Source organism: Pseudogymnoascus destructans, assembly GCF_001641265.1.
Source record: "Pseudogymnoascus destructans isolate 20631-21 unplaced genomic scaffold scaffold_13, whole genome shotgun sequence".
NCBI classification, from domain to species: domain Eukaryota; kingdom Fungi; phylum Ascomycota; class Leotiomycetes; order Thelebolales; family Thelebolaceae; genus Pseudogymnoascus; species Pseudogymnoascus destructans.
The window spans coordinates 1,115,102-1,132,015 of NW_020167532.1; the positions used below are offsets into that span (position 1 = coordinate 1,115,102).

General features: G+C 48.7%; 4 protein-coding genes across 4 annotated transcripts; 1 reads left to right on the forward strand and 3 right to left on the reverse strand.

Annotated features, from left to right (window-relative positions):
* Positions 1 to 4,568: 4,568 nt before the first annotated feature.
* Positions 4,569 to 7,408, reverse strand: VC83_05481 (uncharacterized protein). Its single transcript, XM_024469103.1, has 3 exons — positions 7,044 to 7,408; positions 6,664 to 6,987; positions 4,569 to 6,615 (listed from the first exon to the last, which is right to left on the reverse strand). Exons 2-3 carry the CDS (start codon positions 6,978 to 6,980, stop codon positions 4,779 to 4,781), a joined length of 2,154 nt encoding a protein of 717 aa, XP_024323218.1. The 5' UTR covers positions 6,981 to 6,987; positions 7,044 to 7,408; the 3' UTR covers positions 4,569 to 4,778.
* ATG15 (Putative lipase atg15) lies at positions 7,409 to 10,577 on the forward strand. The gene is made up of 2 exons (XM_024469104.1): positions 7,409 to 7,953; positions 8,029 to 10,577. Exons 1-2 carry the CDS (start codon positions 7,741 to 7,743, stop codon positions 9,991 to 9,993), a joined length of 2,178 nt encoding a protein of 725 aa, XP_024323215.1. The 5' UTR covers positions 7,409 to 7,740; the 3' UTR covers positions 9,994 to 10,577.
* Positions 10,578 to 10,823: 246 nt separating this feature from the next.
* On the reverse strand, positions 10,824 to 13,770 carry VC83_05483 (uncharacterized protein). Its single transcript, XM_024469105.1, has one exon. The coding sequence runs from the start codon at positions 13,565 to 13,567 to the stop codon at positions 11,066 to 11,068; it is 2,502 nt and encodes an 833-aa protein (XP_024323216.1). The 5' UTR covers positions 13,568 to 13,770; the 3' UTR covers positions 10,824 to 11,065.
* Positions 13,771 to 15,957: 2,187 nt separating this feature from the next.
* On the reverse strand, positions 15,958 to 16,914 carry VC83_05484 (uncharacterized protein; the record flags this gene model as incomplete). The annotated part of the gene is made up of 2 exons (XM_024469106.1): positions 15,958 to 16,702; positions 16,856 to 16,914. The coding sequence occupies 2 exons, from the start codon at positions 16,912 to 16,914 to the stop codon at positions 15,958 to 15,960; spliced, it is 804 nt and encodes a 267-aa protein (XP_024323219.1).

Here is a 16,914-nt window from a genome sequence, read left to right on the forward strand (position 1 = left end):
ACCTGAAGCTGTTGCTTTTGTCGATCATCCTCATCATTGCCTTCTGGTCTCTCACCAGGCCTTCGAGTCAAAGCATCTGCTTTTCCATTTTGCTTCCCAGGCCTATAGATGATCTGGAAGTTGTATGGAGAGAGGAATTCAGCCCATCGAGCTTGTCTCCTTGTCAGCTTCTTGGTGGACATGAAGTATTCCAAGCTTTTGTGATCAGACAAGACTTGGACTGGAAAATCTGTCCCTTCAAGTTCTGGTCTCCATGCTTCGAAACATCTGATGATTGAAAGCAATTCCTTGTCATATATCTCGTAATTGCATTCTGCAGGTGCTAGCTTTTTCGAGAAGTATGCCACTGGATGTAGAACCCCTTGATCATCTTTTTGTGACAAGACTCCTTGATGAGATGAAGTCTGAGGAATCTGCTTCGACATAGGCTGTCTTGTTTCTATCGAAATGCCTCAAGACAGGAGCTTCTGTAACTGTTTGTTTCAACAGCTCGAATGCAGTTTGGCATGCATGAGTCCATTCAAATATCTGATCCTTTCTGGTAAGGTTCACCAATGGCCTCATGATGCTGGAGTAATTTCGGATGAACCTTCGATAGAAATTGCAGAATCCAATGAAAGCTTGCATATCCCTGAGCGATTTTGGAGTTCGCCATTCCAATATAGTAGGAACCTTTGCAGGGTCCATGCGAATGCCATTGACTCCCACTATGAGTCCTAGGAATTTGGTTTCTTGGACGAAAAACTCACATTTTGAGATATCTGCTTGCAGTCCAGCTTCTCGAAGCTTCTGTAGGACTTTCCTTATGTGCTCTGTATGCTCCGCTCGAGTAGCACTGTAGATAAGAATGTCATCCATGTATGCGGTGACGAATTGGTTGAGGTAATCCATGAGGGTTTCATTCATGTACCTCTGGAATGTTGCTGGACCATTTGTGAGTCCGAAGGGCATGACCTTGTATTTGTAGGATCCAAATCGAGTTCTGAATGTAGTGAGGTCTTCATCTTCTTCTGTCTGCATTCGAATTTGATTGAAGGCATGTCGAATGTCCAGTTTGGTGAGATATTTTGCTCCTATGACTTGGGCCAGCGTTTCATCAATGAGTGGTATGGGATATCGATCCTTTTTCGTTATGGCATTTAGCTTCCTGTAGTCAACACAGAATCGAAGACCACCACCTGGCTTTCTCACAAACATAATGGGTGAAGAGTATGGGGCTTTGCTTGCTTCAATGAACCCTTTTGGCAAGTGCTCGAAGACATATTCTTCGACCAAATCAAGTTCTTCCTTTGACATATTCCAGAGTGGTGCATATCCCAGCTTTGCATCATCTTCGAGTTCAATATGATGGTCTGAAGGTCGATGGGGAGGTAGCTTGTCTGCTGCCATTTTTGAAAAAACATCCAAAAATTCATGAAATTCCTTCAGAAGGATCAGTCGAGAGTCAATTTCTTCAGTTTTGGTCTTGTTCTTGTGCTCGATTATGTCCTTCATTGATATAGCAAAGACTTGAGCTCCTCTTTGCTTCATGAGCATTCGAAATGGTGCTGCGCCAATCATTGCTATGGTGCAAGGTTTTGGTTTTTCCACTTTCAGAGCAGGTTCCGGAGGAGGCATTTCTTTGGCTTTCTTCTTTGGCCTTTGTCTTTCGCTTTTAGATATAGGCTCTGTTTCGAGGGCTCGATCTGGTATAGAATGGTTGCAATAATCTCCAGTGAAGAGGACTTGATCATTGATCATATCGAGAACAACTCCATGTTGCTTCATCCAAGCTTTCCCGAGAATGATGGAATGTTTTCCCAGCGAAGTAATGAATAATGGACATAGGCTTTCCACATGCTCTACCACTTGTAGTCGAGGATATATAGCATGTGTGATAGCAGGGGCAGCCTCTCCATTGAATCCTTCAACTTGTTTTGGCTTCACAAGTTCGACTGGGGCTATCCCTTCGATTTCACATATTCTTTCTGCATCAGCAGCATTAATGAAGTTTCCACCTGTGGCACCAGTATCGATCAATGCATGGACAATAGCTTTGTATTTTCCTATTCTACAAGTAGCTAAGAAAGGGGTGTCCGGATCAAAACTGGATCTCGAGGAAGAAGCTGCAATTCTGGCTGCACTGCCTCTAGTGATGACTTGTCTAGAGGCTATTCGTTTTCCGAATCGATGATAGACTCAGCTGTAGATACCTCATTCACTTGAGCTTTGAGCTTCTGGGGACAGTCTCGAGCTCGATGTCCATTTTGTCGGCATATGAAGCATTTCCCAAGTTTCATGAGCATTTCTTTTGCTGGATCTTGATGCGGTGGTTGATACAGCTTCTGCGTCTTGTTTTGCATGTTCGAATCCATTGTAGGTTGAGGGATTGAAGTTCGAAGTGCCTGGCCCTGATTTTGAGTTTGGCCCATGTTGTTCGAAAATGACTTTGGCTTCCTTTTGTCTTCTTGTTCCTTGATCCGCTAAATGTTCTGGTCGATGAGCATGCATTTCTTTGCTAACTCGTGAAGTGTAGTAGCTCCAACTTCAGCCACTAAGGCTTTCTGCATCTGTTGGTTGACTTTGAAGTGCAAGTCATCCAGCAAAGTTTCTTCAGAGTAATCAAGCTCTGTCGTGAGCCTTTGGAACTCAGCCCAGAACACTGCAAAGGTATTGTTTCTCTGATACAGCTTTCGATACTCAGTTTGAGCTGTGTGCCTTCGATCGGGATCACTGAAGACTTTTTCCAAAAGTTTGAGAATTTCTTCTGCTGTCTGCAATTTGTTTGTAGAGTTTGGTCGAAGCCTTGGATTGACATGTCGAACTGCCAGTCCTCCCAGTCGACTCTGAATGTAGCTCATTTGTAAAGTCTGTGTTGGAAAATGATCAATGTTGGCTTCGAGCTTGAGGTGAATTTTTTTGTGGTAATTTATCAGGTCTAGCTACTCGTACGGAAATAGCTTTAGTTGAGAGGCCACGAGTTGAGAGGCCACGAAGGAAGCGAGCAAGAGCAGACACTGTTGGTAATAGTATATAGATTCTTAATTACTACTTTACTATTACTATTATTCGTGGTTGGGCCGGCCCATTCGCGAATAGGCCGGCCCGCTCGCGGAGGTTCATATTCGTGGTTGGGCTGGCCCATTCGCGAATGGGCCAGCCTATTCGCGAATATGAATTATTCGCGACTGGGCCGGAACATATACTACAAGAAATCAACTACCAAATGATGATAATCTACCATTCCTAGACTTCTCAACTAGCTGGCTCTATCGATTTAAAGCACAATATCACATTAAGGTTTATACAAAACACTACATTTATTGCGCTTTGTCCTGCTCTTACCCGCCAGGAGAGTATCGAGATATAGTTGAGAATGAGGGTATTTATGTGTCATTTTAATTTATATATGCGTCGCTGATATAACAGGCTCCGCCTTTGGAATGTATGATAATGTCATAAAATCGTGCAATTTCCAACAAGAAATACAGAACTCCGCCGCGCCCCTAGCCCCGCACAATGTCAATCCCTCCAAATGAATATCTCGCGATCTTATACGAGTAGACACTGGCCTTCAAGTCGCAACATATCTAGAAGTATCTGATGGTCAACATACCACCCATATGTCATTATTCATTTGACGATATTGTTTATAGTCGTACAATGGGCGGCGGCTGGCCATGTTTCAGTTCAGCCTAGTACAAACCTGTGTGATGGCCAAACATAGATGTGTCTAACCAGCCAACTCTGCCACTATCAGTTATAACAAAGACCAAAACGGTTTATCAACTGAGTCAACTCTGTACACATTGAACTATTACCTAATAATCAAGGTATAGGGGCAGGCATCATGCGCTGGAAAAGACCCAGCTTTGTTACATTGGATGAGTCGTAGGAAGTGATGCGAGCCTACGACCGTAGGCCAGGAGTGTTTTTATTTGAGGGGAGCTAGAACAGGTCTTAAAACTATGGATTGAAGACCAAGGGGAGTGACAGCCCGAAATTACTATAAATATGAGATCGAAGGCCTCTGATGTTAGTTAGCCATCATAAATTACAATTCCCAAACTCTCTACATTTGACGGGCGGCGTTTACAACTCTCAACCATCACAACCCCTACATCACCCTCCTCCTTAGCCCCCTCTACATTTAACGGCGTTTACAACTCTCAACACTACACTCTTACACTACCCTCCTCGTTTAAAATGCAGATCTCTCTGTATTCCACAGCGTCCTCGGTGGTAGTGTGACCACCGAGGACGCTGTGGGGCCCAGCACATCATGACATGCGTCAGCGACAAATACGACGACAAGGGACTTGCTGATATACTGCAAGTAAACCTACAGTACGCAAGGGTTGGAAACAAAATTTTCTCCAATGATTTTCGCTTCGCCTGCGACGCTGTTGTTGGATACGAATAGGAGTAGAAGGTAGCCGATGATGCCAAAACAATGAGAATTTTGGCGACTTCCAGACAATTTGCTACGCGATTGGTGGTACATCAACGAGCAAGTCTGCCTTTTTTATAGATATGAAAGCAAGAAGGCGAGAGAATCAAGGAGTTGGACAATGGTAGCTACATTGGTCATAATATCAAATCATGATATAGATATTCTAAAGATTCTACGTGCATGGCCTTTTGTGACAATCAATATTCATATGCCATGCATGAATCATGGGAAATGCATCTAAGCCCAACCAACCCATAATACCAATGCCACCAAGAACACCTAGCTGAAATGCAAAATAACAACAGAAACTATGCACGGAAATAACATCTCACCGCATCCATCCACATCACAGCGCACCTAACTCCTTTAGCGACCCTGCTAACCTCCGATAATCCCTCAGCAACTCCGCAACCTCATTAAGCCTCAGCTCCCCCGGATCCCTAACCTCCATAAACCGCTGAATCGGCGGGTCAATTTTCACCCCCGCCTTTCCTGGGGGCAGCACCGCAGCCAAGTCAGGAAACGCAGTCGTCAGCTCCTCTACGCCGCCATCCACCTTCTCCTTACCTGCCGTAGGAGGCGCTGCACGCCCGAACCCGCGCATCATCCCGATTCCGCCCGCAAACTTGCTCATGGGGTTGAACGTGTTGCTCAACATGCGGATCCCATCCGCGACTTGCAGCGCTGGTGTCGTGACACCTGGAGCAGCGCGCTTAGTGCTCGCAGAGCTGCTGGCGCTGTCAATGCTGCGATCGCGGGGCGGGCGGTCAGCTATGAGGTGTATGGTTTTGTCGTCAGATTTTGGTGCCGGGGGGGCTATGGAGTTTGGTGAGGCGGCGCTGGTGGTATCTACATCATCATCGTCAGGCTGGTTAGGCTCGACGAGTTTCCTGGCTTCGTCCAGGGTTTTGGGGACGACGACTTCATGCTTGGCTTCTTGGCGCTCCTTGAGCTTCCCAAGGAGGAAGTTGTAACTCTCGCCCAGGCTGTTACCAATGGTCTTGATACCCTGGTCGGCGGTATTGAGAACGGCGTCTTGAGCGGCTGCACCGAGGGCCTGCGCGGGGTGGAATAGCTCGCTCAGTCGACGGTTTGTTGGCGGAGGGCGTAGGATAGATGGAGAAATATCTGACTTGCGTACAGAGCCTGATCGGGAGTCCGTGCTGGGTGGGCTGATGACCGCAGGGCTTAGAGAAGGGGTGCTCACGCCCTGAGCTGGCGTGCTGGCAGATATAGGCTGAGGGGATTCGAAACGAGGAGTCGTTGGACGGCTTGACGACTTGGGAGGTCCCGATGGCGCCTCGTCAGCTCGGAGTTGGGTCAAATCAACAGTCTCGAGGAAGGTGATTGCGGCTTCAAGATTGGTAAGGCAGTAGGCGGCTTCTCCATCAATTTTAGACTCGCAGCGGAAGCGCTGGATAAAGTATAGATTGCTGATGACGTTTAAATCTTCGGTTGGGGAGGTGATCAAGGTATAAATCAGCATTGGCATTATTTCGTCTGCCGATGAGGAAGGGTGGAAGTGCGAGAGTGTTTCGACTATGCACTTGTGTGCAGCCTTGAGATGTTGGAGTTTGCCCAATGGCGACGTATCGGAATTCATCAGAAGAAGCTCTTGCCTGGCCCCTTCGAGCCAGGATTTCACTTCCTCCTCCTTAGAAGTGTCATTTGAACTGGTTTCTCCGCCCAGGTCGATGCCAAGATCTGTCAGTCCAATACCCACAACGGCCAGCGCTGCTGTTTTCGAACGCAGCTTCTCATCCTGCGCTTCGTCTTGTGTGCTCCGGTGCCGCCATATCTTATTATACACCTTGTCACATACTGTCCGCTCAACAGCCTCTTCCAAGGCCAACCGCTTGTGTTCTAGCACCTTCCTCGCCTTCTTCTTCTCCGCAATTTCCTCCACTGTCAGAAGTTGTTGATCGGAGTCTTGAGGTTCTAAAGCTTTCGGCCGATCCTTGGTGCCGATTGGTGCCGCCCTCGCTCTTATCCTGCTGGCAGCAGATGATTTGGAAGAGATTGAAGCAGCAGGCGAGGCCCGTCGATTCTGACGAGAACTGAGTATTGATATGTGCGTGTTGATATGGGTGGCAGCTAGGACGTAGAAGTCCTGCATCAGCATGGATAACCTGTCGACTGTCGGAGGAGTTGCATGGACTTTCGCTGATAGGGAATCGACGAAGCTATCTTAAGTCAATATATGCACACTTGACTGCTATGTAAAGTCTTACGTATCCGTCAAGCTAATGAGCTCGACTGGAAGTGCATCGAAATCTGACGGAAGCTCCGAGGTATCTAATTCACCACTCTTATCGCTCCCCTTCCTTGCCCGATCGGTTGTGCTAGGGATCGAATCGGACTCGGATGGTTGTTTCGAATATTCAGCGTCCTTTTCATAACTGGCTTTTGGGCTGGAGCCATCGGATGTACTGGCCCTAGTCCGTCGTGAGGGGTCCTTGGGGTCGGAGTCGATTCGAGGAAACGAGTTATAGGCTTGAAGGGGCCGTCGGCCTGGTTCATCGCCATTGTTGGGCGTCTTTGGTGCCATTGGAGGCCTGTGGATGATTCTTGTTAGAAGATCGCCCTGAAGAGTAGAGTTGGGATAGCTTGCCTAGTTGTGCGTGCTACCTGGGGAGGTGCTTGGGGGAATCGTCATGCACGTCGGAACGTCAGGGACCAAGGAGCTGTAAAACGAGAGAGTGTGTGAAGAAATATAACAGCTCAATGCTTTATAGCAGTTCTAGCATGGCACAGGGTGATTCCATGCCGTTGAGGCAGTGATGTTGATTCTCGAGAGGTGTCTCCAGGGATGGGACAGAGTAGCTATGGAAATTACGGCCTTGATCCTCAGTCTTATCTTATCCACCGACACTTGATAAGACAACGATGAGTTATTCATCTATGATGGCCCATAGCTCTGATATATGCTGTATATTATTTATTTTATTTGGCTTCACAGATGTTACTATATACTAACAATACTGCGCTTTATGCTTCTCATTGTACACTCCAACTATGTTGTCTTCACAGGTGGCAGCCATGGGTCACGTGCTGGACCAGTGAGGGACGCGTATCGGGGCCAGCAGCCAATCAAATCGCGCCCCACCATACGTCACACAGCGCTGGTCAGCCAACCCAGGCAGTACCCATCGATTCGCCTCAACCTATCGATACCGTCGGCATTCAGCCCTCAACCTTCACCACCTCACAACACAAGAACACGACTTCTGCAGGCCTGAAATAACATCAGACGTAGCAGATCGGGGCCCTGCTGCGACTTCTAGGCCATATAGTCCCTATATTATACGATGATTTCAGACGGCAACCTCTCTTTCAAGTGCCGCTCGGCGGGCAGAGTCACAGCCGGACTGTTGTTATCGTTCTTAGCATTGCACACTCCGGTTGTTGCCCAACAAGACAACGGAGCCCAAATACACCTAGGAGGGGAGGGGCTCCCAGCTATTCCGCCGTCATTCCCGGGTCAGGCAGTTGACGACCCACAGGGTGGCGCTGAACGATTCGTAAGTCGGCTCTTGCTGTGGAAGCCTATTGTAGTTACAGTGAGTGCAGTGGGCTAACAGAATCCGTGTGTCTAGTCTCTTCGGCATATATTCCATCATGGCGGGAGCAGATACCCAACGTTGCATAGGCGGCAGGATGTCCTCAATCCGGAAGCACAGTTATATACCACGTCCGAGGATGGCCGGCCGCAAGAGTTGCCTCCACTTATGATCCGAAGCGCGCCGCTGAAGATGCAACGGTTAGCGGATCGAAGGCCATCAGTGATAGACCCAATGATAGCAGCAGCACGAGAGCATGGAGAGGTAGTATCACTATCGGCATCTGCCTGGACAGTGGATGAGACCGAGGGGCCGGATATTTCAGACAAGGCAACAGTAGTCAGCATGGCAGAGATGGCAGCAGCAGCATATGTCCTGGAACCCAATCTAAGAGGCTGGGAGAACATTAGCCACTTCCACAATTCAACGGACTTTGGCTGGGAAGGAGACGGTCTCCGGGGACATATATGGGCAAATGACAAGAACTCGACAATAATCATCAGCTTGAAGGGCACAAGCATGGCTGTCTTTGATGGACAAGAGACAACGAAGGATGACAAGGAGAATGACAACCTATTTTTCAGCTGCTGCTGTGGGCAACAGGGTCAGCTGACGTGGCGAAAGGTTTGCGACTGCGCAACATCCACATACTCCTGCAACAACACCTGCGTCGTCCAAAACCTGCGGCAAGAGAACAGGTACTACCAAGCAGCACGAGAGTTATACTCAAACGTTACTGCATTATACCCTACGTCCAACATCTGGGTCAGCGGCCATTCCCTTGGAGGTGCCGTGAGTAGTTTGCTTGGAATGACCTATGGGTTACCAACTGTTACCTTTGAGTCTCCTCCGGACAACCTTGCAGCCAAGCGCCTTGGACTACCCTTGCCACCACCCATGGGTGGTGATGAACTACGAAGACGCGGATATACTGGGACCTACCACATTGGCCACACCGCCGACCCCGTCTTCCTTGGGACCTGTAATGGGGTGACATCACTCTGCTCGTTCGCTGGCTACGCCATGGAAACTGCCTGTCATTCTGGCCAAGAGTGCGCCTACGACGTCGTAGGCGATCTTGGTTGGCGCGTTTCCCTCTCTTCTCACTCGATCCGCTCCGTCATTGACACGGTGTTGGTCAAATATGACACCGGACCGAAATGTGTCATCACACCGGAGTGCGTTGACTGCCCGCTATGGAAGTTCTACGAGAGCAACAGCTCCGAGACAACCACAACCACGAAATCGAAGACGTCGTCTACAAGGACGCGTACGAGGACGGAGACATGCAAAACACCCGGATGGTGGGGATGTCTCGATGAAACGACGACCGCAACTGGAACGGCGACAAGCAAAACCACATCTACCGCGACAACAACAACGTGCAAGACACCCGGCTGGTTCGGCTGCAACGACAGAACATCAACAACAACCCCCGCCACCCCCTCCAGAACCGCCGTCCCAACTCCAACTCCTACATCCCCCACCACCACTAGCACAATTTCAACAACATGCACATCCCTGGGCTTCTTCGGCGGGTGCAACGACTTGACCGACCCAGTCACTACCTCTCCTCCTACCTCCTCTACAACCTGTACATCCCCCGGCTTCTTCGGAGGCTGCAACGATCTCACTGACCCCGTCACTACCTCCCCAGAATCAACAACCTGCACCTCCCCTGGTTACTTCGGCGGCTGCAACGACCCCTCTCCCACTGGCCCCCCACCCACAACCACCTGCGCCACCCCCGGCTGGTGGGGCTGCCGCAACCCCACCTCTCCACCCCCGCTCACCTCTCCCCCCTCCGTCCCAACCGCCATGCCCAACCCTACGGGTCCAACCACAACGACAAAATGCCACACCTACAAATGGTTCAGCTTCGTGTGTGCGGATCCAAAGCCGACATCCCCTTTGGCTCCGACCCCCAAAGAGCGGTGTAAGAAGAGGACCCGGTTCGGGTTTGGGAAGTGTAAGGAGTGGGAGAGGATTGAGGAGTTGTAGCTGCGAGGTGTGGGATTTATGAGGAGGGATGAATGATTTATACCACGATTATTTAGTTTGCTAGGGAGGAGTTGATGTTTTTTTTGGGCTGTTTGTCTGCTGTGGGCGTGGCATTTTGGCTTGCCGACTGGTTTGAAGGGAGGGGTGACGGCTGGCTTGGTGGTGTTTTGGGGGTGGGAAGGAGACGGGTGTGCATGGGAGAATGTTATACACATATAGATGACCAGATCATGTATCCAACTGAGAAGACTTGCACAGACGTATGATGTTCTCCATCTTACAAGCCAATGAAAGTGGCAGTTCCCAAGTAATCGGATGGAATGTAATAATAATTGATTCCTACCAGTCTAGTGCGCGACCTAACGTAGGTCGTGGAGTAATGGGACGGATGGCGTAACGGGACGCTTTGCCACGGCCACCTGCACTCCACCAAATTGGAGTAGTCACCTAACACACCTATCAATCAATTATGGTACGCAAAGTCGAAAATCAGAGGAATTAGAAGCTCTATTAACTTAACAACTTCAACCTCAAATACCCAAGTTACCTCTTAGGCAAGATTGGGTTCTGCGATTTATTCAAAGGCACCCTAACTTGCGTGTTAAGTTAGGAAGGAGGGTTGAGGCATAAAGGATGAATAGGGCTACAAAAGAGGTGTTAAGGGGGTGGTTTGACACATACAAGAGCCTCATAACAGAGCAAAAAATCGAAAACTACAAGACCTACAACATAGATGAGACGTGATTTAGATGAATTGGCATAATAATGGTAGAACTATTTTTCAATTTTTGGTGGTAGTGGTAGTCTGGTGGTTTCGTGGGTGCGGGTGGCCGTGGCAAAGCGTCCTATTACGCCATCCGTCCCGTTTCGCCACGACCTACGTTATTGATGCCACTTTCTATCCTTTAGTCCCAGCAATTTTTATTGGTGATATGACAGTCGTCTGCATTACAATACAGCCACCCTACACAATCGTAGTAACACTAACGCTTAGTCCGCGATCCACCCTCGAGCTTCAGGGGCAGTTAATCCCCAGTCTTCCGATCAGCAGCTCTGTTGCTTCCATACAAATTCATATAGCTCCTGCTAGGCGTGGTCGTAGCTTCTCATCCACTATTCCCGGTCCCGCATACTTCGACTTCTCTTCCAGCGTCCCGCGTTGGTCGACCGCCTTCTCAGAAGGATAATCGCCCTCAGCAACTCCCCCCTTGTCTTTTTCATCCTCTGTCTCCTGCCTAGCTTTTTCTTCTCGTGCCGCAATCAATTTTTGTCGGGTACGCCCGGCCCTCTGGCTAATCCTCCTCAACAACCTCCTTTTCCCTTTCCGAGATATTGCATCTCTCTTCCATGACCCATCACTTTCCACATCTTCAGAGATAATAGACACATCATCCAGGGTCTCTGCAACAGATAACAGAGCACTATCGATCTCCGCATCCTTGATATTTTCTACGCCCACCACACGTCTCCAGCTCTCACCGCTTCCCATACCCAGAGTACTTCGCAGACGACGCGCTGAGGCTCGCTTCCATAGCCTCGCAGTATTTTCTGCTGTTGACTCTCTGCCACCGCATGTGACATTCATCTGACCCGAGACTGCGACGTCGCTGCTCCATAGTGACGGCTTTGGCCATGAGCCTACTGGGACTCTCACTAGACTTTGTGTGGAATGTCCCCATAGCGATGGTTTGGGTTGCGAAGTAGTTACCGCTGCCGCTAACCCTTGTTTTCCTAACAGTGGATGCAAAGATTGTGTATTCAAAGAGACATGGTAATGTTTCCAAATGCTATCAGTAGGGCCGGAGTCCAGCGCCGAGGTGTGTAGATTGGCATCCGGAATTTCAATCAATGGTGCTTCAAAGGTCGAAATTGGCGGGAGCCATACACCATCGGCGATGGGTTTTGGTGTGCAGATGGAAAACTGCTGAGTCACATAGCTTGGAATATTCACCTCGGAGAGTGAGAGAGATTTGTCGATGTCATAAGGGACATCTGAAGCCTTCTCGGAATGGTGTTCCCAGGTGGTCTTAAATGTTCTCTTTATACCGGTGATTGCAGTTCCGCCGTCATATGATGCTCTATCTTCAATGGGGGCTGGGTCGGGCTCTTGGCGATATGAGTTACGAGACCAAGTCGCCAAATCGACCTGCGCCAGAATAGTCGCAAGGCTCCATGTCGACGAAAACAGGTTCTGCGGTTTGCCGTCATTTTCCCAGACTAGTTCATATATACTCTTCCCCGTCATCAGCATGGGGATAATGCTCGTTCGCTGAGCAATATGAGACACAAAATGGCTCCTTCGCCCGCGGTTTAGGACTGACACCGATTCTGTATAGGTATTTGAAATGGAGAGCGCGGCTCTCGACTGGAGATTTTTGCGCGGAGCTCCAAACCAAACCACGGATCCGCTGCTCGATTTCTTGATTCTTCCCTTCCAACCAAGCCCAACCAAGGATCTCTTCTTCTTGAGCAAGGTAGTCTGTTTTGGAACCGGTTCAATAAATCTGCTCTTCATCTGGTTTTTCAAACTTCTAATCTCCTCAGATGTAATCAAATACTCGTCCGGCAATGCCATCGATCGAATGCTGCGACGGTATTCGCGAAGCATGGCAGAGTCGGTCATGTCAGCGCTGAAATGGCCCATACGGGGCTGGGCGAGAGTGTTTAGAACAGCAATGGCGCGTCGGAGAGTGACTATTGTGGGCAGTTCCATCTGATGTCGTATATTGCCTTGGGTATTTCGTTTTATAGCCATCTCAGATACCGTATCGGTTCGTCTCCCACGGCTGAATAATGCATTGCGGCAGACAGTAATAGTGCCATCACTTCGGCCAAGAGACCCAACCTTGGTGCCTCGGATGAAGCTCATAGACCTTTTCACCATAGTGGTAACAGGTTTCGAATTTCCAAGAGAGGGAATGGCCTCATCATTCGCAACAGAAGCTGACTTCTTGCGCCAGGCTCTTGGGGGCAGTTCAACAGGGGCAGCATGACTGCTGGCGCTTACTATTATCGGCCTACCCTTTGCAAGTGAAAACCCCAAGCAAGGAATACCCTGAAGCTGCGGAAGATGAATCTTTGGCAGATAGCAGCAGAAGATACGAATCGTATCTTCAGTTGGGTCATCGTCATCCCTACTCGGCGGATCACTGTGCGATTGGTTGAGTGACGGCGTTAAGAACCCAACGCTAGTCTCCGGGCAGTCGTAGAAAGCCTCTTCGAGGCTTTCTCTTGCATACCACCGAGAATTGTGTTGACGGATAGCTTCTGCTGCACCAATGCTCGTGGCGCCGACTACTCCTGGTGGAGTAGGCAGTCTGCGAGACTGCATGGGAGTAGTTAATGATATTATGGGAGCTCGTCTTCTACCGCGGATAGCGCATGTGTGACTCTGATTGCTCGTCGCCCTCAGGACATTTGCCGATGGAGGCAAATCATAAAGGGTGGACGGACTGTATTGTTTTATCCGAGTTGTTTGAGTGGGAATTCCATGTTGTTTCGTGGAATTGTTTGCATCTAACGTTCTGGAAGAGGGCCTAGTGTTTGAACTCGAAGCTAGATGTAGTGAATGCATGGTCGGGCGGAGGTGTGTATTCTAGAGCTGCGTAACGGGAGGAAGTATTTGACTCTCAGACTTGAGCAGAGGGGAATCCTTCGCTGTTCCCCAGCCTCCAGCGCCCACAATGATCTTATGTGTAGGGTCAAGGGCCACATAGAACAGCGAGAATGAAAATTATTGGGACCGTAAAGATGCAGATGCCGCGTATCGTAAAGTAGAAGTGTCGACGGCGATGGGAGAAGATCACTCCAGGTGACCCCAGAGAATGCACAGTCTTCTGTCCAACCTCATCCCAAACCAATTATCGCCTTCTCCCGATTGTTTATATCCAAATCTATATCCTAAAAGGGGAAAAGTGTAACAAAGGAATGAATATTGAACGGCCGGTAATAGTCGATATCAGGTAAGAAAATTCTCGGGATACCAAGAAGCAGCGCAAAATGAGGAGATGGAGATGGTTGGAAAGAATGGCTGCGCAGTAAGAAGGAGCGGGATATACAGTAAGGATGGTGGTGAGGATATTGATGAAGGATGACGGAGAAGGATGGTTGACAAGTAGAACGTGTAGTTATTTTGATTGACATAGCACTTACCGATCGGAGGAAAGGTGGTAGGCAGCCAGCCAGTGAAGGAAAGAGCGATGAGTGAGTTGGTGGAAAGAGGATGGAAGGAATGAAAGAAGGAACTCTCGTCCATTGCTATTGTGGATTCCATATTACAGTATTTACCTGAAAAGAGCCAGAAAGAGCAAGATGGCTTGCGCTGGCGAGCTCATACTCAGCATAGGTCTCGGGCCAATGTCGACGATCTGTGATGTTCTCGGGATTATAAAGTAAGAACGGCAACGCACAGTAAGTATTTACTCACTTTAATCTTTGGCATTGTGCCCCAATAGCGAAGCCCCTTTTCACAACGTTGCCGCCACGAAGCAGCCCGTTCAAATGAAAATATTGCCATATTCATGCCGTAGACATTCTCAGTCTGGTCTCCAAACTGTCACACATCACACATCCACACACACATGGTGGTATTGATGATCGGTTGATCATCAACTAAGTATGTCATTTTTTGTTCAATGCTATTGTTTATAGTCGCACAGTGGGCAGCCTGGACAAAATTTAAGAAAACCTTTACGTCGAGAGAGGTTGCGTGACGCACCTCCCCAGCCATGTCTCCGTCCAGCTCAGCACAAATGCTCATGATAACTCAAAACAGATAATCTGGCCGACCAGCGCTATCACTGTGACACGGAGAATAAAACTGCTGCATGTTTTATTAACTAAGTCGGATCTATGCGCATTGAACTCCTCCCAGTTATCATAATCTTAGGCTCATTACTGTCGCACAAAGACAAAGTCGGCAAGTGATCAAGTTACCCACTTGTGATAACTTGCATAAGATCAATAATCATGCGCCGGAACAGTTCTTCAAAGGTAGGTAGGTACCTTTGAAGAACTGTTCCGGCGCATCTAGTCAACCATCGCAAACCAAAACGATACTACAACAAAAAAAGCACGATCCTCAAACCCTCCACATTTGACGCTTTCACAACTCTCTATCACATTCCTACATCGCCTTTCTCACTTAAAATGCGCATCTCCCTATATTCGATTTCAGTTGGGCTTTGTCTTTTTCAGACCATCCTTTGGCGGTAGCGTCAAATTCGAGGGCCCGCAAGGCGAAAATGGGGATGTCGCGATATGCACCAATGACGACTTTAGCGACGAGCTACTTGCTGATATGCTGGAAGGAGAAGACCTAGGACACACAAGAGTTGGAAACAATTTTGTCGTCAACGATCCTGCGTTTAGATGCGGCGATACTGATGAGAGTCTGATTAAATCCTCTTGCGAAGGGCCAATTGATGGTGTGGAAACGTGCAGGGGCCCTCTATGATATTGGGCTAAGATGGACTTTCGCCGATATTAATCGAAATCTGTCGGAAATGAATAAAACCGGATGCTTGCAATATTAAGTTTTGCGTTTTGGTTTTCGTGGGGACGTTAGCTGTTGTCTAATGCGAGAAAGTCAAGATCAATCAATAGTAGATCTAGCTAAATTGGTCATAATATTAAATCTCATATCGTTAAATCGTCCGACAGATTTCCAACGGGATATACAGAATCCGGCCGCCTCCCCACCCGACCCCACCTACTTGTCTTCCGAACTCCCAGACGCAGAGAATAAAATTTTGTCTTAGCCTTCTTCGTGACCATATCAATGGCCGGCGAGATCATCATAGTGGGACAGGGTCACTGGAAGGGTGGCTCTATCCCAAGCGCTATCCTCCGACGATGACTTGCCAGACAAATCACTTTGCCTTGACTTGCCAAACAAGTCACTCTGCTTTGACTTGCCAGATGAGTCACCCTGCTTTAAGACCGTACCAATTTGCACCCGCGACCTCATGCCATCCGACAGATTGGCTGGGGGAAGAATGGATCAGACGCCGTGTGGTGTATGTGATGCCATAAATCTCTTGCCCAGGCCGCTTCCAGTAATAAAGTGCAGGTGCAGTCATCTAGCCCCGCGAAAATGTGATTGACCAACTCTATCACCCACTCAGGAGATTGTGAGGGGTCTTTATCTGGTATATCTTCCCCTAGGAGAGCCATGTTTTGATGATGAGGCGCTTTATTCGCATTTGTAGCAGTAGAGCTAGGGCCATTGCGTGACTGTCGAGCTGCTTGCCTTGCTGTGAGCCCAGAAAATTGAACCAGTTCGTTCTGCTCTTGCAATGCGGGATTGTAGAATCCACTGGCCTCAAGTGCTGCTAGCATTCGATCAATTACCACCTGCGTTGATTCCGTGTTGTTCACAGTAACGTCGTTGTTTCCTTCGGCGCCTGCGGAAACGTGACTGACACCGTTATTTGGGATCAGAGTGGGCGAACAAATGTCTATCTGCCAGACACTGGACCCAAGTCTAACTATGATCGAAGCACTTGCCTTGCTTGTAATTACGACCTTCCTGAATCCTGATTCAAACGAAGATTGGTCGTTTACCCAGTTGAGGAGCATTGCGACGTCGTCTGGACCACTCTCATTTCGACCATGGGCTTCTTGGTAGGCCTGGATTAAGCCTTCCGCTTGGCGAACCGTTCCAAGAGGCGTTACATCATCCGCAGAATTCAACGAGGTCTGTGGAGCACTCGAAGATTCAGCACCTGAATAACTTGCTTGGGTGTCTGGAATGGAGGGTTGCGCCCTTTTTCGTGGCTGTGCCTCATTCTGAGTAAGAGGAGAGAATGAGCGAACACGCTTCTCTTAAGACTGCGCTGGGATATCGTCTGCCATAGCCAACCAAGGATCTTGGAGGCACTCAGCCGCTGTTGGCCGCTGCTCCAGGTCAATAGCAAGCAT

Bases quoted from the DNA above. Each gene is read 5' to 3' on its own strand.
- VC83_05481 (XM_024469103.1), bottom strand. From the start codon at position 6,980: ATGGCACCAAAGACGCCCAACAATGGCGATGAACCAGGCCGACGGCCC. The intron at 6,616-6,663 runs GTAAGACTTTAC...GACTTAAGATAG, and splicing joins CTCATTAGCTTGACGGATAC to CTTCGTCGATTCCCTATCAG.
- VC83_05483 (XM_024469105.1), bottom strand. From the start codon at position 13,567: ATGCATTCACTACATCTAGCTTCGAGTTCAAACACTAGGCCCTCTTCC.
- ATG15 (XM_024469104.1), top strand. From the start codon at position 7,741: ATGATTTCAGACGGCAACCTCTCTTTCAAGTGCCGCTCGGCGGGCAGA. The intron at 7,954-8,028 runs GTAAGTCGGCTC...CCGTGTGTCTAG, and splicing joins AGGGTGGCGCTGAACGATTC to TCTCTTCGGCATATATTCCA.